Raw genomic sequence first — 18798 nt, forward strand, 5'->3', positions numbered from 1 at the left:
AGCAAAAATTAAGAACAAACAAAAAAACAGAAAGCAGGCACCTACAATTTTTCCAATTTTTTTTTCACGAAACTGCTTGGAAGGATTCAGATGCCAAAATTTAACAGGGAAACCTACCAAACCCTAGCCTAGGTTGCACATCAAAGCTGGATACAAACACCAGGACAGCATTAAGGGACCTGCCAAGTCTCTGCAGAGCACAGACCTGAAGACAGGGCTGCCTGTGCCCCCAGAGCAGCACCTTCATTGCTGGTGCACTCACGCTCACTCACATCTTGTTTCAGCTAGCGTCTTTCATAGTGTTTCAGTTCTGGAGTGCTGCTGGAGACAAAACCTGAAACCACTCCTATGAAAGCGGTTCAGCACTTAGACCGTCTCCCAGAGGATGGCTCAAGCTGGTTTTGAAATGTCTGTCCCTAATCCCTCTATGGCACCGGTGCCTCACGCTAGAACTGGCTGCGCTGGCAGACTGCAAAAAATTGAAGACTTTTCTTATCCCAACAATACTCTGGGTCTAAAAACAGCACACTTGAGGAGTTCATTAGGCGTCTTCTGTTACTTTCCTGGGTTATATAACTGCTTCACTGCAAACTCGTACAAACAAAACTGAACTTTGTAGTCATCCAGAAAGTATATCCCTAGGCAACAGGCAAATAAAATCCCAGTAACAGTCACCATAAAATACATAGAGTAGACAGACAGACACATAGTCCACTCTAACGCATGAATCACTGTACAGGAATGAGTACACTTGCCTTATTTCCTACTATGCACAATATTTCTGGTAAGATGTATGTTGAGCTTGGCACTACTTTTTCTGCCGCAATAAAATCATATAAATACACAAGTAATCAAGTAGATATTATGCATAAAATACACAAAATCTTTGCCTAAATGAACATGGCCTCCCGCTGGTATCAATGGAAGTTACCAGGATGGACGACCAAGCAACTTACTCCAGCAGCTGCATTGATCTTTAAACCCAACACTTTACTCCGCTTCTAAAAACAGACTAATACTAAATGCCTTTTAAAATAAAATAATTGAAGCATGATCAAATGGACATAATCTATCCAACATCTGCAAATGGTATTTAAAGCAAGCTTAGCTTGTACAGAGTAAGGTAGCCTAATTTGCATCACAAAATTGGGAAAGTGTAGCAAGAGAGACACTTTGGGGTCAATTTTCAAAGCACAGCCAGGACTTAAAACTATTAATAAATTTGTACAATACACAAAGAAATTGTGTATCTACGTTATGAAACATAAGCGTAAAGAATTTCTGAAGTAGAGAAAGTAAAGCAAGGCATACAGTCAAAAAGAGAAACAAGAACAGCGGAAGACAGAAAGTCATCTTTGGAGATTCCTAAACATAAAGTACCGCATATGATACCAGGAATGAAAAGCAAATAACTATGAGAAACCAGCTATGTACTTTCTAAGATTCCTCTTAGTTTCTGCTTATGAAATCCAACCTATACCCAACATCAAGGCCCTAACAACAACATTTCTCTAACACTTATTAGAGGTTAAAGCGTATTTTCGAGCATCACAAAAAAAATCTCTTAGGCAGGCCCAGAACTTGGCATCACTCTTTCGGAAGTATTTTGTTTGGAGAACCACATGAAATTTAAAAAGACATTAAACCAGAGCTTGCGGTCCTTTCTATATTTTAAGAAAATCTGGTAGGTTTTGCTGAGGTTTGACTGAGCAGATACAGAACGCCAAGAACACAGGCTGATGCAAAAGCTTCTGCTACTTTCTCAAAATAGTTTCCTGCTTCTTGTGCCTCCTTCGTCTTTGCAGAGAAGAGCCAGTGCTGCCAGCAGGAATTCAGAATGCGGGCACTGCTGTTTTTAGCACGACGTGCCTTAATAAAGCGTACCTGAAGTCTTATAAAATGTATTCTGCAAACTCTGAGCAGACTTTGCAGAAATTATAAAGATGGTGACTTAGGACATTTTCAATTATCAAAGTTTATTTTGTATCCTTGATATAAATGTAGTAATGGAAAGAAATAAGACAAAACTGTTCTTCAGAGGCTATAACGCATGTGTCACGAGACCTTGGACCCACATGAAGTTCACGCTTACACTTCAATAATAGAACTGGTTGTGCAACGCACCGTGTGTGAGATCCTCTCAGCTCCCCCGATGAAGCCCAATTACAGCTTCCCAAAGCGCCGCGCACCTCGGGGAGCACGCCAGCCACAGCTACCCCGCTCCAGCCGCCCCCTCCACGTCCCAGCTCAACCCGGGCTCCCGAGGGGCCGGGACGCGCAGGGCGGGAAGTTACCCCCGCTCCTCGGGCTCGCCCCGGGGCCGGCCGGGCTGCGGGAGCCGCCGAGCCCCGACCGAGGGCCGGGCAGGGCTCTGGGGCGGCCCCAACGCGCCCCGCAGCCGCCCGGGAGGGCGCAGGCCCCGGCCCCGGCGCCGTGCCGCCCGCTTACCGGCAGAGCTCGGCGAAGGCCTGGAAATTGAGCTTCCTGATCTTCTTCTCGCTCAGCCAGTAGCCCACCCGCTTCCCCTTGAGGAAGGTCTGCATGGTGCCGGGCGCGCTGCTCCCGGGCGCCCCGGCGGCGGCTGCTGCTGCTGCTGCTCGCACTCGGCGTCTGCGGAGCGACGGCTTTAAATTTAAAATAAAAAATAAAAGAGAGAGAGAAAGGGAGAGCAATCAGACGGCTCTGCCGAGGGAGGACCCGGCACCGCGCCGCCGCAGCGAGCCGGCCGCGGCAGGCCCTGCCCCGCACGGCGGGCAGCGAGCCCGGCCGGGCCACGGCGTGCCCCTGCCGCCAGCCGGAGCCCAGCCCAGCCCAGCCGAGTCGAGTCGAGCCAAGCAGAGCCCAGCCGGCACGAAACCGCTGCCCGCGAGCCGAACCGTGCCGAGCCCGGGCCGCCCCCCTGCACGGACCCCGCCTGCACGGACCCCGCTGCCGGCTCGGCTCGGCTCCGCCGCTGCTGCTGCTGGTACTGCTGCTGCTGCTGCGCGGTGCTGCTGCAGCCGCTCAGCTCCCCATTTGCCCGCTATTCGCAACCGCCTCCACTTCCTCCTCCTCCTCCTCGTCCCTCCCTCCGCCCCGGCCCCGGCCCCGGCCCCGGCCCCGCCCCGCCCCGGGCGGCCCGGCCGGGCCCGCCCCGCAGCCCCCGGTGCGGGTGCCGGGGCCGAGGTGCCCGCAGCTGCCGGGGGCGTTGTGGCGGCGGAGCTGCGTCCTTCTCGGGAAAAATAACTAAAATAAGTAAAGGCGTGAGTTCTCGCCGCACAGCCGAGGGTCTGCCTTCTGCCAGCACTTGGCAAGCGTCTGGAAGGGTTTACGCAGAACTTTCAGTAACAACAATTTCTTCTTTAACTTCTTTTTTTTCATGCTGGTTGAGCACCAGCACGAGCTGGCATTCCCCCCCCCCCCCCTTTTATTTTGAGGGGCGCGTTCCTAAATGCCTTGGCAGCTGCTCTGCCTTTGATTCCAGCTGAAGAACCTCTCCGTCTGAGTTACTGCGGCACCTCACGGCCCGAGCATTATTTTCCATCCCTTCTTTCTCCCCTCCGTCTGAAACGAATATCACCCAGCCCGAACGCTCGCGGGGTGACTTGCGTTTCGGTTTAGGTTTTCTCTCTTCGGGGGCGGAGGAGTACTCCCTTCGCGGGGGCTTGGCAGCACCTGGGGCGCGGGTGATGCCCTCGGGCCGTGCCGCAGGAGCCCCGCGCGGCCCTGGCTGCTGACTCACGGGGCCGCGGCGAGCGCGGCCTCGCGGCTTCGTCAGAAACCTCCGCTCGAGGGAAGGAAGGGGTAAAGCCAGGGAAGCCTTAAGAAACATGAAGGGGGTCATTGACCCGGGGAGTAGGTAGAGACCGTTCTACATTCCTTTCGTTATTTACATTAACAGTGAAGTCATCCTAAGCCAAGGGTATATGTGAAAGTGTGCGGGGAGTGGAGTCGCCTACAAGCAGCTCCCACTGAAGTTGTTGGGAAACCTATAAAGTAGTACTCCTTGTCCATTTGCAGGGGCTTTGAATAATAAAAGTTTATTTTTCTACTTCAGCTAATCAAATTATTTGCCGCTAATGCGGCATAACCTTCATTTTTTTGGAGCACACGATCTGAGTCATATTCACGTATTTTTGCACAGTTCAGAAATATAATTGGAACCAGTAGATGGATGTTGGTAGCACGGTTTCTGCTGCAAAAGGTTTCACTGACGTTTATACATTTCAAGAAAGCATGGTAACTTCAGGAAAATGTGCAACTCAATACAAGGCTTAATCAGACATTGTCAAAATAAAGTAAGAATCCTGAAACAGTTTGTTTTCGCTTTTCAAATCAATGCTTTATTTCAGCTATCGCTTCACTGGCTTTATTTTTAGACTTTATTATGATTTGTGTTAGCATATTAAGCTCAAGATTCGTATTTATATCATAATGGAATATGGATGCATTGAAACATGATATAATTGAAGCCATCTTCCTAAATGATTTCTTTCTGATTTTTTTTTTCTTTAAGAAATGTCAGTTTCAGACCAATTTAAATCACAGTCTGCAGAGACAGAAAGATTTATGAACTTCTTTCCAGATATGGGAGAGCAGGTTTTCAGAGGTGTTAAGCATTCTTGGCTCTTATAGAAATGAAACAGGAGCTACAAAGTAGGAATTTGTTTTGCTCCAGTTTAGGCAAAATTAAATGACATATATCAGAGACGAGATTCAATCCTAGAAAAGAGAAAGCTTTAAATCCCTTTCAAACAGCCTTTTTTTTTTTTTTTTAAATCTTAACCCTTGAACAATTTCAGACGTGAGAAATATATTTCAAATGGTGAGCCACTGCACTGTGCTTTGCTGCATAATGTTGCTAAATACATTACAATCCTCTATTTACATTGCAGAGCCAGTTCAGGCAATGCCAAACCTGTGACCACACGAAGCCCCAGGGTAATGTTTACCCAATTCCTGATCAGGAGCAGGCTGATTATTCCTGCGATTTTCTACGGCCTGATGCTGTAAGCTGCAACTCATGAGCTGCTTCATGCTAATTAAAGGGGTGAGGGCTGATTAAGATCTCAAGCCCTCCAGCAGTCAGAACTATCTTCCTCTTCATCTTAGCTTCAGCTGCAGGTCAAAGCAGGTTTCCTTGTTTTAGGTGGAACCTCTCACACCTTGTCTTCTGTCCCTTTCAACACAAACAGGGGCTCAGATGAGGTTGGACACTTGCCACGTGGTACAAGTCAGAGAAATTCCATGGGAGTTCACTTTGGAATAAGATGAGGCATCTCCATTCGTTTCGCTAGTTATTGAAGTATATTTTCTCAATGAATGATTAAGAACAATTGTCTCATCACCTGGCAGAAGTCACGACTGGATCTTTAACAGTGAGTGGAAAAAAGAAGGTGATGTTATTTTCACTGCCTGCAGTTTAGCTTTTATCTGTTTTCTTTTAACGCCCTTTCTGTCTGCAGGGCAGATGTGACTCTGCTGCAGATAGCCAAGAGGAAGGGCTGAGCCTTCAGTGCCAGGAGAGGCCTTCGCTTTCTCCAGCCAGTCCTACCACCGGGTCGGGTGACGTGCTGACAAGGCACTGCTGGAACATGTCTCTAGGCAGGAGGGAGCACGACAAAACCCTGCGCAGACCGCGCTGCAGCTTCTCCTTGGCTTTGAGGGACGTAAAGGAGAGCCCTGGTGTTGCACAGCGTTGGGGCTGGTCCTCACCGGTGAGGCAGCTGGAGAGACGTGAACGAGAAGCATGGTGGGCTGCCATTTGCTCAGCCCTCTGCCACATCCACAACAGATTCGTTACTGCAAGATTGGTAAGAAGGCCAGGTGTGACCTCTTTGGCAGTGGTTAGTAGAGGACGCCTGTGAGGGAAGCAGAGCTTTTCCAGTTTGTGGTTGGTTTTTGCCTAAATTCTGGCAAAACTCTGCTGTTGTCTGGAAACGTCCAAATGTACTCCGGACCGGCAGCTTTTCAGTGACAAGCCAGTGAAAGTCAGTACTCAGGGATGAAAGCTCATTTCTGATTTTTGTATTCCAAATCACAGTGCCTAACTCTAGTAGAGACGCAAACTTCAGCCAGCCCCTGTAGCGCTCCTGTACAGCCGGTCACGGGAGGGAGGCCCCTCTAGTGGCTGATTCAGCCCAGCTCCCTCTCTCTGAATGGCCTATTGTCCGTGCAGACAGCACAGGGGGATTAGCCTTGCTAGCTGGAAATCAAACTGTCATTTTACAGTCAGCTAAACCAGGCGTTGCTGTTGAGAGCAGCAGTCCCTCCAGAAACAGCCACTTGTCCTCGCTTCCTGCCGTGCCCCCCTTCACGGGAAACAGAAGCAGGGAGCTGGGAACTGTTTAGACTAAAACAAATTCAAGGTAGACAAAAATATTTTAGTCTTAATCAAAACCAAATCAATTCCCCATCTGCATTGCCATACCTGTTTGTAGTGGCACAAGCATAGTTATAGTGGCAGAAGGCAGTGAAGGGGCTGGAAGAAGGAGGCCAGGAAGAGAAAGCACAGAGCTGCCTTGCTTGGTGGCAATCCCATTTTAACAGCAGCAGAAGAGGATGGTGAAAGCATGGTGCTCACCCGTACGACTACTCCCTTACTCCCCAAACAACCTATGCAGTTCTATACAACAACAACCTATGCTGCAAAAAACTGCAGTATTTTGATTTCATAAAGCAAAGAAAGATTGGTGAACATTGGTTGAGACTCATCAGTATTTCTGGGATCTTGTAGAAAGAGCAGAAGAGGGAATTCAGCTCTAAGGGCTCAAAAGCATTCAAAAGAGGGCACTAATAAAGCCTGGAAGGTGACAGCACCTGTGTGGGCCAACGCAGTGCCGTTCAGGGACCCCTGAGCTAACTCTCACCAGCCCCAGCGGAGCGCTGCTCACTTGGATTGCTGGGTTACACCAGCGAGCTCTTATGTTCCAGTACTGAAAACAGGGTATGGTGGGTTTTTTTGTTGTTGTTTTTGTTTTTTGAAACTGCAACAAAACCACCATTATAGGCAGTATCTCTTACTGTATGTGCATCTCAGGAGTTTGGCTATTTTGGGCTCTGGTGAATGTACAAGCTGTGGGAAACTAAGAAAGGGTCCGGCTGCCAAGTTTGGTCACTTCGCTTGTAGCTCTTTGCGTGCAGGCTTCGTTTTGACCTCATAAGCTAAGGAAAGCGTATCATCAGTAAACAAAGAATCGAAAACCACAAAAAAGCGTGCAGACGATGCAAAAGATGACAAAATCGTGTAACAGTATAATTCTGCCAGTTGGAGTAGATTTTTTGAACTGAATTACGTTTGTTAGTCAAATCCCAAGTGTGGCTCCAAGCTGCACTGACGTACGTTGCTGTAGCTCTTTTGCCTTCTGATATGGGAGTAAGTTACACGGAAAGGATGTTTATGTGACCTCTTTCATGCTGGTACAATTAGAGATATATGGGGAGATTTACTCAACTGATCAAATCATTAAAATCATTCAGACCACATGTGTAAGGGAGTCCGGAGACTATTCTCTGAAGAATCTGGGTAACCTGACAGTGCATCAGATTCGGACTGAGGCTTCGATAAGGATTAGGCTGGACTGAAGCTTTCTCTACCTACAGTCTTCATGTTAAGAGAGCTACTTGGGTTATAGGTCTTATATTTTTAACCAGGTGGCTTTAAGTCCATATGACCATTCCAGGGAGCATGCTTCTAGCAAAATGAGACATCTTTCCATCAACAACAAAAAAAAAATCAAATTGCGTGTGGCTAGAATGTTTTACTTTTTAAAACAATGCAACCAGTTTTAAAATGATGCCTCTAAGTAAGACTGGCATGGATACAGAATTTGTATGTATAAAGGGACCTGGACATATATGTATCCTACCATTATTATCCCATATGCATTTGTCTTTGTCTCTTGGGTTAAGTCCACATTGTTCCAGAGGATCTAAAGCACATATCCTCACTCCAGTGGTCCTTCACTTCCACAAGTTGTTTGTGGCTACAGCTGAATATTTCAAACTGCTAAAATGGAGAAAACAGGAAAGATAAAGCCTGATGTGGCCTGCGCTGCCACACCATCACTTGCACTTTCTTTTCATGCTTAGGCCTTCAAAGATTGAGGACCCTCTTCCTGTTTTTTTTTAATGCTTCCTTACAGTTCACTAAAAGTTCACAGGCCACAAGTTTCACAAAACCATTGTGTTTTCTGATTCCGCATGCTCACATTAGGAAACATGGGCTTTTTAGCTGTCTGGGAAGAGCGGTAATTTTCATATTTTCAGAAACTACCAGGATGTGTAGGGTTACAAATGCAAAAAGAATAGATACAGAAAAAACAGTTCCAAAGCTCATGCCAATGTCAGTCCAAAGTGAATTATCTGAAGTATATTAAAAAAAAAAATACAAAATCAATCCATTTGATGGTATCTCCAGCATACAAACATGTTGTGGAAGGAGAGACCTCATTTTTGCCTGCAAAGCCCTCACAGAGCAAACTCAGTCTTTGTCAGCAAGATACAGAAATGCTTTTGGAAACAACCCCAATCTTAACCAAAAGTGGCTTCCTCTAGACACTCACGAGTTCTTTAGGTCATACCGCAGCTATCCTGCAGTTAACTAAAGATGCTACAAGCAGATAATCTGCAGACACAGCTGGGGAAGCCCTTCTGTGAGTTAGGTACTGTTCATTTTTGCACTTACAAGCTACTCATCCTTAGGAATCAGCAGTGCACAGACTCACTTTCTACTTTCTCCTGCACAGGAGGCAGGAGCTTAATGCCTGTCTTGTTCTGCCAGTCATACCCTTCTTTGTTTTTTTCTCCACAAGGACTGTATTCTGAAATGTTCTTCCATGTCAATACTCAATGACCAAAAGATGCTTTTTTCCCCTTCTCACTAAAATACCAACCTCATATCCAAAGATTAAATTATGCATGTACATCTCTTCTTCTCAACATTCTCTGTCCTGTACCATATTGTTTCAAACTCCTCCTACATGCAGCCCTTCTGAAGGAAGAGGAAGGTCTTATAGAGAAGACTTGGAAATTCAAGAGACAAGCAAGTTACAGAAAGCAGGAGATGAGCAGCTGTAGCATAAAAAGAAAAAAATCGAACAAAACCAAAACAAAATGCAGGAATAGTCAATTGAGACTGCAATTTGGTTATAGCCCTGAGCTTCTACTAGATATCCAGGCTTGTTAACCAAGATATACAGCTTATTTCAGATAACAAACTTTCAGACATTTTAAATTGCCTAGACCCTGTAAGACACAGTTGCATGGGTTTCAATTCTGTTGATATTTACTTGCTGCAACACCATGCTGTTAAACTTATAGCACATCTTCAGTGCTGATCAGCCTGTAAATAAAATATAGGCAAAGAGATCATCCAAATGTGGGCCATGTTATAACCCCGTACTGACATCAGGGGACTGCCTGGACAGGCAGAGCTTCCCAGCCACTCATCTGACAGCACAAGGGACACTTCCCTAGCCAGGCTCACAGCAAAAGCTCTGAGTGGTTCTGTGCCTCTGTACTTCATACGAGAGCAGCCTTGAACAGCCTTGAATTACAAAGCTGCCCTGTTGTTATCTTCCCTTCCCTCAGAGCTTGCTTGCCCTGTGCGTCAGTTTTCTGGTGTGACTTCTGAAATAAGCTTTTCACATGGATGCACAGTTTGTAATAACCCGGGCCTATAAAGATTCCCACTATTTAATAAGGGGTGAGCTCATGTTGCACCTTTTCTCTCCACGGGGATGCAATCTCCCCAACATATATAGGAGTTCAATGTCTTAGAGGTCCATCCTCTGATTATTTTTTTTTTGAAACTATGCAACAAATCCATGTGTACCTGGATAAATAATACATGTTACTTATATATTTATGTATTCGTTTATTTATTTGGAAAAACTATCTGAAGAAATCAGATGAGGGGGTTAGAAGAATGTCCTTTCCTAACCCTAAGCACTCCGTGTAAGGGTTCTTTCTGCACAGAGCCTGTGAAGTGGGATACTTGCTCAAAGCGGCAACCTGACAGGAGAAAACAGAGAGGGAGAAAAACATGCTAAAGCGGTGGAAATAAGCCATGCCACCATTTAGAGAGAGGAGGACTCAGGACATGTCAAGGAGCTGTCATAAAGTGTTTCAACCACTGGGCTAAAAGGCCTTTTGGCAAAAGGCACCAGACATGGTGCCGAGGTAGACAAATTCTCTAAAGAACACAGCTGCTTTGTGCTCACACGCAGTGTTCCAGCTAAAGCCTGCCTTGTACTGTCTTTCAGCACTGTCATATCAATAATGGTTTTGTATTCCTTGACAGATGTACTTTTGAAGAGAAATTCAGTTGGGCACAATTCTCCCTAATAGCATAATAATCATAATAATGTAAGTTCATAAATGCATATGCCTTTTATGTCACGGGGCTTATTTAAATTACCATTATTCACTGAGTAACATAGCTTCCTGCACCACAAACCTGCTCTGCAGCCCTGGATCCCTGGTGAACAGGAAATTTTAGTAGAGGCAGGCATCTTGTTCTGTCAAAAAAGTCCAAATAACTTAAAAGTCTTTCCTGGCTCAGTTCCTCAGCCTTCACTAAAATGCTTTCCTGTATTTTCACCTACATAGTTCAAAGCAACAGCAACATTTCTAATGCACAGTACATCTTCCTCATAAACCTCCATCCTTTTTCTGATACTTCCACAATTTTTTAATCTCACAAACACATATGCTGGAGTTATTTTATAGTGACTTGAACTGAAGAGTTCTTCTAGAATGTGGTTTCACAAGCCAGAGAAACAGAAGTCAGACCAGATCACTTCAAGGTAAAATTGATAGTGGTTTTGGGTGAAAATTTGGGTACTCTGCAATAAAATCTGTGAAGCTGCAAAGGAAATTGATCATGATTTGTATAACCATGACCTATTCTGTAATGATGAAGCCTGCATTAGGGTGGAGTAGGGGGAGAATGAAATATAATAGGCATGTGGATCCTGTCAAAAGATCCCACATGCTCTATTTTACAAGAATTCAAAGCTGGACCCTTTTAATAATCTCTACTTCAATGACAATAGTCTCAAAGGATTTGCTTATGATCACTCCACACGGCTGGAGAATGGAGAGCTTCCAAGTATCAGACTTTTCTACAGCGATAAAGCTCTCATATTTTTGGCTAATGTTGGTGCTTTGGGGTCACATTTGTGCAGATTTCCAGAGAAGCAGCAGCTACACCTTACATTCTGCTGTCCTTTCTGGTCCTCCCAGGTTAGCGTGGTTATTCTCACCCACTAGCCCAGTGCTTGCTGACTAAGTTTCTAAGCATTTTTACTGTGTAAAGCCACCCAAATATCATTCTGCTTGATTTTACTCTCATCCTCCCCCTCTGCATGGCATCATGGTGGTTATCAGGCTAAAGACTTGCTGCTGTTTGTGAGACTGTTTTGCCAGAGCTGTTATCAGGAGCACTCTGAAAATGCATATGAAAGCAAAACAGCCTGAAAATTATACTGACTGGCTAGTGAAAAAGAGACAAGTGAAAGCACTGAAAGTGAAAAAACTCCAGATTGTAACTTCTCTACTTCAACACCCAAATTAGGATAGGTTTTAGGTTGTATCACAATCCACTGAAACAGTATCAGTGCTGCACTGCATTGCATTACTGCAATTTGCTGGTGAAACACTTCGGCCGGTGGTAGTTACCCAGCACACTGTGAGCATGATGCAAACGAGCTCTGCACTATGTTGAGGCACCGTTTGCAAGGAAGGTACTGTACGTCCTATTACACAAAGCAGTGCAGAAACACACGCTCAGCAAGACATTGAAGCTAAACACGTTTTCATGGCGAGAAAGTGTTGCTTTGGATGCATTTGTACTTGTTAACATCTCCTACAAGCGTATTTCTTTACCTTGTAAATACCTCCATATTGCCATGGTTATGTTTACATTCTGTTGGTAGAAGGCAAACAGAACACACATTTGTGTGGAAAAGCAGACACATCACCTCTGTAAGAACGCCGACAAATGCAGCAATATGTGTGCTAAGATGGAGACATTTAAATACTCACCTGGAGCTTTATGATAACGATAGAGCTGATGTAGACATTACAGCCTGAAATTTCATTTGATTTCACATAAGAGTAGCAGGTTACAAACTTTGCACAGTAAGGAAAACAAACAAAAAAAGCAGCAACAACAAAACCAACCGTAATACCTTTTGTTTGAAAAATTTGCTAATACTGCTTAATGTGTTTTTGTTAAATGAAATGCAAATATTCACTAACTAATAAATTAACGGAACACTCCCTTTGAGAGTAACCACCAGCTGTTGCTAACGTCTCCATTCAAATGGCTCCGTTCTGGGTCTGACCCTGTGACAACTTCTTGTACAGGCCTCTAGCACGCGTTTCAGAAAAAGACAAATTCGGTTAAAAAACAAGGTGAAGGTGTCTTACATAATAAACCACTTCTCAACCACAGGGAACTGAACTTGCTTTTTTCTTCCACTAAAGTCCATAACAACAACAGGAGCCCTCCACTTACTCCCAGATGATGAAATTTATATGAAAGCCCTTCCAGATACTGGCACTTGGCCTGGCCTTTCACTTGAGCTGACAGCTCCGAGTGCCCTTGAAAGCATAACTAGGTGCTCCCCGGGTCTAACGCTAGGAACAGCCATCAGGTACTTTTGTCATTCAGCCTGACTCTGACACCAAGGCTTTCTGTTGCCTTGGACAAGTCTGTTACTCATCCAGGTTTAGGTTTTCCTTCTGTAAGGACCATGAGGGAATACTAAAGAGACCAAGTCACCAGGGATCTGGAAGAGACACCTAGGCAACTAAAACACAGAATATATTACCAGAAGAGTAAAAGCTGTTGGTTTTGGTTAGACTAAATAAAGAGAATTAATAAACAGGACTGTGACTTTTTGAGGCACCAGTTACCCTCAAGTGCCCAACACAATCCTTTCCATTATTTATACCCCCCAAAAAAACCTAAATTGTGGGTTTAAAGTATAAAGTATAAACAAAGAATATATGTAGAACAGTTTTGAAAATAAACCACTAAAGGTACTGTTGAGAGACAAAACAGTGTGCAGAATCTTCTGTTAATAAAACATTATGAAGTGGTTAAATACTAGGCGATTTGATTATCCTAGAAAATGAGAAATAATAAAGCTTTTAAGAACCAAATAAAATGAGGTTGGAAAAAAAGGAAGATATTGATACTTCTGCAGGGAAGCGGGAGTTCTGTTTTTTTATATTGTCTGCAAACATTTCTGTGACTAAGAAGGTATCAACCCTCACGTCATGTGGATGGATGTCTTATACGTATGTCTCTTGCAGTGCATTTTAGGAGTTGATGACTATGTGCTAATTCCTAAGCTCTAACAGGACACAGGGAAGAGGTTCCTAAGAGAAGACAGACATGCACGTACACAAACACACACTTTTTTTTCTTAAATGAAAGCTTAGATTCATCGAATCTCAAAGAATATCCTATCTGCCACCCCCCAAATTTCTATCCTGATCTACGTAAAAATGCTGGGATCCTTATGAACAAAATTTGAATGTGGGAAAAGGACTGATCTGAACTGTGCTCTTTCACTGTTTGTTTAGTAACAGAAAGTTATGCTTTAGGAGAATCTAAATATAGATACTCCCTTCTGCACATAGTTCACAGTCTAAGAAAGATAGGCACAGCCTGGGAACAGGGCAGCTTGGAAGAGACAATAACTAAATCTCTTCAAACTCATTCTATGGTATTATTGACATCCTGCACAAAAGCATCACAGAAGAAAAGATAATTACTGGAAATTTGGGGAAAAAAAGTAACAAAGAAGAAAAAAAAACACACAACAAACCAAAACAAACGACCAAGGGTATCCCAACATCTTCTAATGAGGACAGAGCTGTCACCCCGTCAGGTGGTCAGATGTTTCTCTTGGAATGTGTATATGGAAGGAAGAAAGAAGGACAGTGCATACACTTTAATGACTGACCTTCACAGAAAAAGATTTTTGTTTTTTACTTTTTTTTTTTTTTCCCCTGCTGATAGTTGAAAAGTAACTCTTTTAGGCCAAATGGCAGAGGCCAGCATTTAGGTCTGCCAGACCCCTGGTTTCAAATCTGTTTTTCTTCCTAACATGGGTGACTTTTCAGTTAACTTGTTTATATGAACAAACCTGTTGGCAGCAGCAAACTCAGCATGGAAATTCAATAACTGTTCTTTTCTGGCAGCAGGAGCAGACCTTAGCTGAAATCCCAGGAGAGTAGATTCTGATTTCTCAGCAGTTTAATGGCAGTCTTGGAAGTAAATTTTTGTTGAATATTATTTGCGTAGATTTAATTAACATCAATAAACTGTAATGAATAATGGTTTCGCTGAAATGCAGTTTCTAGCTGAAAACTGTTCTGGCAGAAATTCTGCAGGCTTGCTCTCTTTCTTTCTAGATCACTACAAGGTTGGGTCATACCGATGGAGCTGTGAAACCAATACCTGCATTGCTTCTGCATAAATTATGTTTGTCCTCTGCTTAAATACTCAGTCACTAACTATCTCTGATGGTACTCTTTAGGTATGTTTTGTCAGTTCTTGTTAAACTTTTGAGACACTTTGAAACTGGCTGAAAACATAAGGTAAAAGCAAACATTTCAACTCTTTCCTGTTACAATTATTTTTACCACAGAAGATGGAAATCTGAAGCTTATATTCAGTGGTAACTAATGAGAAAGGAGTATCACTGTAATGAAACCTAAAAGTTCAATCTATAAGGCAAAGGCCAAAAGGCCAAGGCCCATCTTCATAAAAGACTCAGTTCTTTAAAGACACTCTGACAAAGAGTAACATTCTGTAATTCTACCTTTGGCTGATGTTTGTTGTGGATGTTTGGGAGAATGATATAGGTATTTTACTTGTAAGTATCAAAAATGCAGAGTTTGTTGGAAAGATGGTAAATATTTCTGGAATAATTTTAGACAAACCGAGAACAAAGTATGTCTGGTATTCCACAGAACCTGGATAATAGGATTGCCTAAAGCTTTACTTAGATGTGTCTGCTGTAAAGAAACAAATGCTAGAGCAGAATTTCAGGATGAGACCATCAAGGTAATTGAAGGTCCCTGCATTTCAATGCATAAAAAGCAAGTCAAAGCAGGAAAGGATCGCCATGGATAATATACAGTTCACTGAAGATCTCTGCTTCGTGGGATCAACACAGACAAAACAAGCAAACAAAATATTTGAATTCAAACTGAGAAGAAATAAAACATAAAAATGCCAGTTTATTTAAAAGAGCCTTACTTGCTTCCACAATACTGATGTACTACCCCCATAAGAAAACAGATGCTTCCAACAGAGAAATTCAAAGAAAGATAACAGTAAAGACAAAACAACCACTCAAGAAAAAAAAGGAATCTGAAGACTGTCTTACTTTCAGAAGAAACAAAAGATATAAAATACAAATTAAGGGTTCATGAAATGTGAAATAAAGCATACGAAACTGAGAGAAACCGATGTTTCTGTCTCCCAGCAGATGATAGTATAAGTAGCCGATCAAAACAAGTTACTGCACCACAACAGGATACTCTGAAATTCAATATAACTACATGTAATAGACAACAAAAATTTCACGAGCTGCAAAAACACTGCACTTTCATTCACTCGCTGATAAAAATTCACATGACCAGTATAAATCTTGTTCTGAGAAAAAAAAAAAAAAAAGAAAAAGGAAAACTAAAACCATTCTCCTTTTATAAACATGCACCCTTAGCTTTTTGTGTTACACAAGGTTCACTGAAAAACCTTTCTATTCTGTATTTCTTTATGAACACAGTACTAACGTGTTCTTGAGAAAAATGTTTCTGTAATTAGTTTCTCACTTCTTAGTTACTTGTCAATAATGTGAACCCTACCTACAACTATGTCAAATCTTTATTCACAATCTTTATTCACAAATCTTTATTCACAAATTATGCAGGGTGCATTTTTCCTTTCAGTTTCTACCTTCCATTTGGAAGCCCAGCTACTTGTGGTTTGGGAATGATCTCAGCTCTTCTACGTTTGCTCTTCTACTTTGGCCCAAATCTAAGCCTGGTTAAGACCTTAATTTAACACTATGCATGAAAACTTTGTTTTGATGCAAAGATTACAACCAACTCTTGTTTTCTTTCTGTCAGCCCTCACTTGTCCTAAGTACTTTGTCAGGGTCCCAAGTGCACCAACAGGCCTTAATAAGCCCAACAAGCCTCACCTGCCCCCTGCCAGTGAGCTCAGGAGCCCCATTTAAGCTGAGCCCTGGGCCTTCAGACTGTACTAGAGCTATAAGAGCCTCTAGCTTAGCACTGGCTATGCTTAACCATAGGCCATGTTCATCTGGATCTTTGCCTTCAGACCAATCTCCTAGCTTGTCCTCAGTGTTTTCTTATCAGTATGGACCTACTTAGTAGTCAGTAGCTTATGCCTGTTGCTAGTACAATTTTCTCCTCTTGTTTGCAGCCTGAATATTAATCATTTGAGTCTCACTCTATATATGTCCCTAGTTCAGTATGGAGAGAATGAGTTGTTCTCCCTTCATTGTTACTAGCCCTGGTGACTTTAAACCCCTCTGGAGCCGAGAATGGTCTCTATTTGTTCCATTAGTCCTATTTTTGTTTCCCAACAGCAGGGAAAAACAAAACAAACAAACAACAAAAAAATCAGCAGCTATTTGCTGTGTCCCTTCTCATATTGTGTTAAGGATTAAGCATAACACTGAGTTTACACAAATTGAATTCTAGCCCAAAGATAGTACAAATCACTCTATCTGATGCTACACCTCTACTTTCAAAAGCAGCTTGCTTTTGCTATGGCAGATTCCCAAACTCTTTAAATCTTTCTCTTCATAACCATAATTCAGGCCTATGATTAATACAGAAGAAAAGAACAACAAATGAAGCACGTTAAATCCTAAGCCATCTTCCCTTCCCAATTCTAACCATTCAGAAGACAGACCTGTTAAGTATGAATAAACCATAGATTTCAATCCTTTTTCTTCAGAATCTTAAGTGCAACTGTGGGCTTTATGCTTAGCATTGCCAAGCCAATCACACAGTCGCATATTTGTTCTCACTGAAACCTTCCTCTTTAACAACTAGGTCAGCATTTTTAAGGAAATGGGCTCTACGCAGCAGCTATTCAATTTCCCATCACTACCTCTAATACCAATATAAGATGATGCAAGAAAGCCACACTTGATTAGAAGGTCAGTCAGGTATAAAGCAACCAGCAGGAAAACTCTATTTACTTCTGGATCACCTGGGACTTGAGTACCTGCAGGTAGGTAAGAAAGAAAGAATACAAGTAAGAAGGGAAAGAATAGCATTTAATGTTGAACAACATCCCAACTCTGTGTGGTTACTCGCATCTACAACATCATTCATTAGAACTACACTAGCAGTTCATTTAAACTTCATGAAAGATGATTCAACTAAAGTACAAAATCTCTTCTGAACTGGGAGTCGGGCTGGGTGACTCCTGGCCGGTGAAAGGTTGGCTTTGTCTTTGGTATTGAGCACCATCTAGTGGTCCTCAAAGTGACCACGGAGATAGACTTTGAGCCTTTAGTTGTGGGATCTTCTCAACAGTTTTTTGTTTGTTTGTTTGTTTGTTTGTTTGTTTTTTCCAGTGACAACTGCAGCACCATACACTTAGTCCTCAGCTATTTTGGGTATAATCCAAAACACTACTTTCTAACATATTTTTATTGAAACAGCAAGCATAACAGGACAAGCCAGCCTAAAACTGATTTTGCAGAAGCTTTATATAGTGTCTTAAAAAAAACAAAACACCTACTATGTCCCCCAAGAAAAATGGCAGAAAATACTAGGTTTATTTTATATCCCCCCCCCCCAAGTTATTGATTTAATATCTTAAACGCCCCTTTTAAAATTTTCTGTTAGTCATCTTTTTAATTATAGCTGGATGTGTATGAACTGTGGCCATACTGTTTCTCTATAACATCCCATTTATCTTCTCATCTCTCCATATTTCCTTTTTAATGATTTGGATCACCAACTAGAGAGCAGAATTTGATGCTGACTGCCAACGAGTCAGACATTTCCAACACAAACTGAGCATAAGTCAAGGTGCTGACAAATCATATGGATTTGAAATCCATTTCAGTCACAGTAAATTCAATGTATGGAGCAGTTCAGAAAGAAGAGTAAGTTGCATAAAAAGTAGCATAGGTAGTATTAGGAAGCGTTCAGAAAGGAGCATAAGTAGTATTAGGAAACAGCAGTTTGCTCATGACTCTGATATGTTAACAATTTAGCAAAAAGTTTACATTTGACGTGTAATGCTATGCAATTCCTGAAGTCTTTTAACTAGCACAGGAAACCTGTTAACCAGTTACTGAATTCAGACAGATGTTGAAACACATTCTGCACACTTTCCAACCATGACTGGGATGCAAACTAGTGAACCACATGGAGGTGACAAAACACATTTTTTGGTCAATTTAATCACAGAATCACATAACTGTAGGGGTCGGAAGAGACCTCGAAAGATCATCAGGTCCAACCCCCCTGCCAAAGCACGTTCCTTAGAGCAGGCTGCTGAGGTAGGCGTCCAGGCGGGCCTTGGATATCTGCAGAGAAGATATTTAGAAGATTTTCTGGCTTAATTTTTTCCACTGTGGATTTTTTTCCTAATGATTTAATTCAGTAGCAACATGCAAGCAGTAGGAGTTTATGTATAAACACACGCTGTTGCACGCTACGTTGTCACTGGAGGGACTGTTCCACAACACAGTAACCCCCACCAGCACTTTCTGGTATTTTCCGTCGCTGGGGCTCTCC

The 18798-nt window shown here is 42.9% G+C and overlaps 1 protein-coding gene and 1 long non-coding RNA gene across 4 annotated transcripts in view; one reads left to right on the forward strand and one right to left on the reverse strand.

Annotated features, from left to right (window-relative positions):
* Nucleotides 1-3053, reverse strand: part of ITPK1 (inositol-tetrakisphosphate 1-kinase) — a 143079-nt gene extending 140026 nt beyond the window's left edge. Inside the window, exons 1-2 of one of the 2 annotated variants that reach the window (XM_083839833.1) lie at nucleotides 2925-3053; nucleotides 2449-2624 (exon numbers count right to left, since the gene is read on the reverse strand). In XM_083839833.1, coding sequence (XP_083695959.1) covers nucleotides 2449-2543 — 95 coding nt within the window. In that variant the 5' untranslated portion in view covers nucleotides 2544-2624; nucleotides 2925-3053. Of the gene's footprint in view, nucleotides 1-2448; nucleotides 2625-2909 lie in introns of both variants that reach the window. The other variant, XM_083839835.1, reaches the window with a different exon arrangement.
* Nucleotides 3054-3185: 132 nt separating this feature from the next.
* Nucleotides 3186-15921, forward strand: LOC310901002. Of its 2 annotated transcripts, none has more exons than XR_014585518.1 (3): nucleotides 3186-5357; nucleotides 5445-10347; nucleotides 14413-15921. It is a non-coding gene; the product is annotated as an uncharacterized lncRNA (long non-coding RNA). The 2 variants fall into 2 exon arrangements; XR_014585519.1 differs by lacking the exon at nucleotides 14413-15921 and having other exon boundaries at nucleotides 3186-3838; nucleotides 4124-5357; nucleotides 5445-9841.
* The last annotated feature ends 2877 nt before the right edge of the window (nucleotides 15922-18798 follow it).

This window comes from Anser anser (assembly GCF_964211835.1).
Source record: "Anser anser genome assembly, chromosome: 5".
Taxonomy (NCBI): Eukaryota; Metazoa; Chordata; class Aves; order Anseriformes; family Anatidae; genus Anser; species Anser anser.